We start from the raw sequence: 5,000 nt of genomic DNA, 5'->3' as shown, positions 1-5,000 counted from the left end.
GAGATCTAAAGGTGATCTAAATTTTTGGTGACAGAAACTCTTGCTCTCACGAGACTACTCCGCAATCATGAAATTCAAGTTGTCAGCAAACCTGTTAAGACACTCCAGCAAGAGTTTTCGTTTTCAGAAAAAACTACACAAAAGGATCGAATATTGCCAATCATGCGTGGCAAAATATTCATTTAATTGACTTTGATAGTGCTAGTGTTCGAAAAACGTTAGAAACTTGGCATACTGCCAAAACTGCCAGCGCCGATAACAAATCGAAACCGTTGCCTAGGCAATATTCAATTTTACTGTTATTAGATATCATTTACATTTCTGAGCTTTTATTTCACACTTTGTTTATATTTTTTGTTTTTCATAAGTTTCTTTGCACCCTTTCTCTGTATATATCTATCCATTCACGCAGTAACATTTTCATTCGTTAAAGGCTACAGTCTAATAGCCGAAAGCTTATGTTTTAAATCATTTTTAACCAGAGAGCGTTTTTTACCAACTTATTAAATAATAAAAATGTTGATAAACAAAATTAATAGACCACTTACAGGTGAAGAATACAAAATGATTCCTCATTCATATACGCCACTGAGCCTATTTCTCCTTCGTTCATGCTTCTGCAAAAGTAAAACTTGTTAAGAGATGGCTGGCATGTTATATATAAAAGAATAGCCCTTATCACGGTTTTCGACGCCATCTTGACGAGTAGGCAAAGTGGGTATAAATTACAGTGTTTGTATGGGAATCCGACGGCAAATATCTTTTGCAAAAATTGAATTATGGACAACTTAGGAATTGTAAAGTTAAGATACTAGGCAAAAGTTTGTATTCGCCATGTTTGAAGGATGTAGCTGGGCTAGAAAGCGTTAAATTACGTTTTTAATTTCCTATACATTTGTCTATAAATTTTCCCGCGAGCCGCGTCAATCACGCTCTACCCCCTTCAAACTCGGCAACCTTTGCCTAGTACATTAACTTTACAATTCATACAATTCATCTACGACGTAACTAAAGTTTAAGGTCGCGGGGGATACCTACAGCATGAATAAATTCATTAGGCGAAATTTTGCTTGACCTGCATCTTTTAAAACGCTTATTTCTCGGCTGTTATGGGTGCGATTAAGCTCAAATTTTACAAAGACGTAAAGAAATGATGGAATATTATGAATGCCATCTTTTACTTGGAAGATTTCACTTGACGGCGGTGATATTGCCTCGGAAGTGACAAATTGGGAGAAACATGAGTTTGCGGATCGATTAGGAGACAACACTCTATGATCTTGTCAATAACTGATCAGTCAATACCTCTAGTGTGTCATAACAGAAGCGGATTTTTTAATTTAAAGTTTGCCAGAAGTTATGATGGTTTAAATGCGCAAATTTGAATTTAATGCTTCCTATCTCTTTCTAAAAGCGCTCTTTTAAAATTCCGCTTCTGTTATGACACACTACAATATTCCTAGTTTGCCTTTCTGCAGTGGCAGGTCATGAAGTTCTATATCCGGGATGAATTCTCTGCCACAAAATTGTCGGAAAAGTCCAAACTTTGAGATTTCCGAAGGTGTCCCGATCAAAACACGGTTTCCAAATGGTAATTATGGTAATTATATTACACGCTTTTATTGTGAGAACAATGCGTTTTCAAAAAGACATAAACAATTCCGCACGCAAACACATCAAATCACGCGCGCGTGCTCATATTTTTATGCAAATATCTCGTCGTAAAGTTGTCGATGTCAGTCGTTGCACTTCGTGCATACGCTTTAAATAAATGCATAATGATGAACCTAAGCTGTCCCCCGCGACCTTAAGGTCGCGCAGGACGCTTGCTCATTAATATATTCATTAGCCAAATTTCTTGTTGGAGTGCTGTCTTGTAAAGCTTTAATTCACTACTTTTTGAATATCGATTCCTCTAAAATTTAATAAGGATACTCAAGGATGATGGAATTACATCATGATTGTCTTTTTACTGAGAGATGACCGTTGTCTGTGATGTTACAAGCCCTTAAAAGTTTAACTGAAGATAATGCGATTTTGTGTCCAAGTTTTCAGCTAGCACAGCGCACCACATTAAATGATTATATAGCCTAGTGATAAATCGTAACTTCTTTTGTGTTCCCACTAGAACGAAATTTTTGATTTCAAAAACTGTTACAAGTTAATGGCTTCTAAGAGAGTAAAAATGTGAAATCTAAACTTTGAAACATGCTATCTTCATTTTGAGAAGGAAATTTAAAAATTCGCTCTAGCCAGAATACAATAGAGTACACCAAGTTTATGTTCCTCGCGAATCAACTCTTGAAATTTTATATCGGCGGAGAAAACTTGGACACAAAATTGCAGGCTTTGAGGCTTCCGAAGACCTTCCGAGTCGATGTTTACAACAACGTGTGCTTGATTTAAAGCTGTGAATCTAATTATGATAAATCGCTATGTTCCAGCGCACGGGATGCGAGGCTGAGAACAATACCGTGTAATTACTTGTACAAAGAACTCTGAGAAAAAAAATTCTCATGAATATTTCGTTTGTTGTCGGCTTCAGTCGTCGCAGTTCGTGCATACTCTTTAAATAAATACATACATAATGATTTCAAGGGTCCTGCGCGACCTTAACTATAGTTAGTCTCAAGTTACGTGACGTCATACCTAACTATAGTTAATGCTTTTTGTCGTCTTTGCGGTCACACCAATACAGTTAACTATAGTTAGTTCTGATTAGGTTGCGAATAATTTGGTATATAATTAGTTCATGACAGCCGTTGTTGTTTATTTGTGTCCAGTTGTTCCTCTATATTTTTAATTTTTGCACGGCATTTCGGCGTTGAAAAGAATAAAATGAAGTAAGGATGCTAGAAACCGAAGAATTCGAGCTTTTGCTAACATTGATGATATGTAATTTCTTGGTTTTATGTTGTTTTTCTTGTTTTCTTTCCCTTGACGCTTTGTTTTGCATATTTATGTTCATCTCGCACGTGCGAAAAGAATTGTCGCATTCTGATTGGCTTTTCGTTTGCAACTATAGTTAGCAGTCTAGATGTGACCGCAGCCAATGTCAGATAGAATTTGTTGGATCAATGATTTAAAAAATTCAGGTTTAAGGATTGAAATCACGTAACACAATAACTAGGTATAAAGATACTTGCTAACGTAAAAATTGCTCAAATTTTATTACAATTCTTCTTCCCTAAAAACGATAGGTAAAAAAAGACTTGTTTTGATACTTGCATTCTTGGCTTTAAACCGCTGAATCCTTTCAGTGACTCTAAGTCCACAAATATCATTGCCGTACGTATCAAATATCTGAAAATGTATATAAAAAGATATCTTTCAGCATGCTTTGAGCTAGCTTGCTGATGAACAATCATGAATAATTTTTAACTTCGAAAAAAAAAAAACAAGTTTTTGTTGTTGTTTTTGTTGAAGGGAAAGATGCAGAGGTGAATGTTTTTTTAGTTGCGTTTGCTTAACATTAATAACTCTGTAGGTTTACATCACTTTTTGAGATTAAATAAATGCTTCAGACGAACAAGATACTTGTACATTTATAAGTGCAGTGGGTATTATGGATCAGTGGAGAGATGGACGGACAGAGGGATGGATGGTTAAATGGATGTAAGGATGGATGGATGAATAAAAACAGAAATGAAAACTCACATTCTCATGCTTGAGTTACCGGTATCAAATGCTTTAGCTCCAATGGAACTTATGTCGTTGTCGGAAAGTATGCTGAAAGGCATTCCAAAGTTAAACATTTCTTAGGTATTTATGTTAAACTGGGTTAACGTAAAACTAGGAAAAAAAGGTCGAGCCTAATCTCCAACGATGTGAAATATAAAGGTCAAGGAATAAAATAAAAACTGAGTAAAAACTTACATTATTCTAAGTTTTCGTAGATTTAGGAAGGCTTCATCTGGAATGGAACTAAGGTTATTTTTGTTCAGCAGTCTGAAAAATAAATAAATAAATAAAAGAACGAGCCAGTTTCATACATGTTGTGCTTATACATGTACCGCACTTTTTCAGCTCCTTTAAAGTGATACTATGATCAAATTTTCACCCCTTGAAATTTTAGGCGTTTCATAGAATATTTAACGGAAGATTCAAAATGGCGTTTTACGATTTCAAATATCATTTTTAGTTCCAGAGATATTTAAGCTCAAAAATATCGTAAAAAATGCAAATTAGGGGATTGATGACGTCATCTACTCAACCCAGTTTTATCGCAAGTACCAAAATGGAGTTATCTCAGTCATTTTTCTGCGAAGATTAATGAAACTTGGCAGACTAATAGTTCTGTATAATAAGATCACAATATTGTCAAAATATTGTTTAAAAACTGTGTAGCGCAGTCTGTTGATCACATAATAAAGTTAGAGTTTCGTTTTTGCGCTAATTTTTGTAAATAAATCCAGACGTTTCGGGACTTCGGTCCCTTCATAAGTGGAAAAAATTTTTGATTTTCGACTGATGAAGGGACAGAAGTCCCGAAATGTCTGGATTTATTTACAAAAATTAGCGCAAAAACGAAACTCTAACTTTATTATGTAATAGTTCAGTAGCTGACACACTTACAAGTATAATAACATTATGTTACCATGGCAACTAACTCTTTTCCAGTCCCCATGAATTTCTTTTTAATATTTTAGAATTTTTCAGTTCGGAAAAATGTAACACGGCCAAGACGCCTGTCTAATCTATTCATATGCTTGCCACATCACGCATGTTAAGTATCATCGGCAAATATTGAAAAGAAATACCAGAATTGGCCAGAAAAGCCTTTAGCAACGGGGGATCTGGAACCTAGTATGTTGACATGGTAACCAAATTGTAAAGTTCATATTGTGCAACTCAACTAGCAGAGTAAAACTGCAAAAAATCAGAGAGTTGCGATACAAATTGGCTAAGTTATCACTTTCTTTATATTTGATCAAAATTTGGTTGAGTCTATGACGTCACAACTTTTCTAATTCGCATATTTTAAAAACTTGAATATCTCT

The 5,000-nt window shown here is 35.1% G+C and overlaps 1 protein-coding gene across 1 annotated transcript in view; it reads right to left on the bottom strand.

Moving 5' to 3' along the window:
- The window catches only part of LOC144652488 (uncharacterized), an 81,007-nt gene that overhangs the window by 4,863 nt on the left and 71,144 nt on the right, over positions 1 to 5,000 (bottom strand). The window contains exons 18-21 of the mRNA XM_078512503.1: positions 3,877 to 3,948; positions 3,658 to 3,729; positions 3,229 to 3,303; positions 549 to 617 (exon numbers count right to left, since the gene is read on the bottom strand). Coding sequence (XP_078368629.1) covers positions 549 to 617; positions 3,229 to 3,303; positions 3,658 to 3,729; positions 3,877 to 3,948 — 288 coding nt within the window. The remainder of the gene's footprint in view (positions 1 to 548; positions 618 to 3,228; positions 3,304 to 3,657; positions 3,730 to 3,876; positions 3,949 to 5,000) is intronic.

This window comes from Oculina patagonica, chromosome 4, assembly GCF_052425735.1.
Source record: "Oculina patagonica isolate OP01 chromosome 4, crgOcupat, whole genome shotgun sequence".
Classification (NCBI taxonomy): domain Eukaryota; kingdom Metazoa; phylum Cnidaria; class Anthozoa; order Scleractinia; family Oculinidae; genus Oculina; species Oculina patagonica.
The sequence above is the reverse complement of the archived record's forward strand: the minus strand, read 5'-3'. Positions and strand labels throughout refer to the sequence as shown.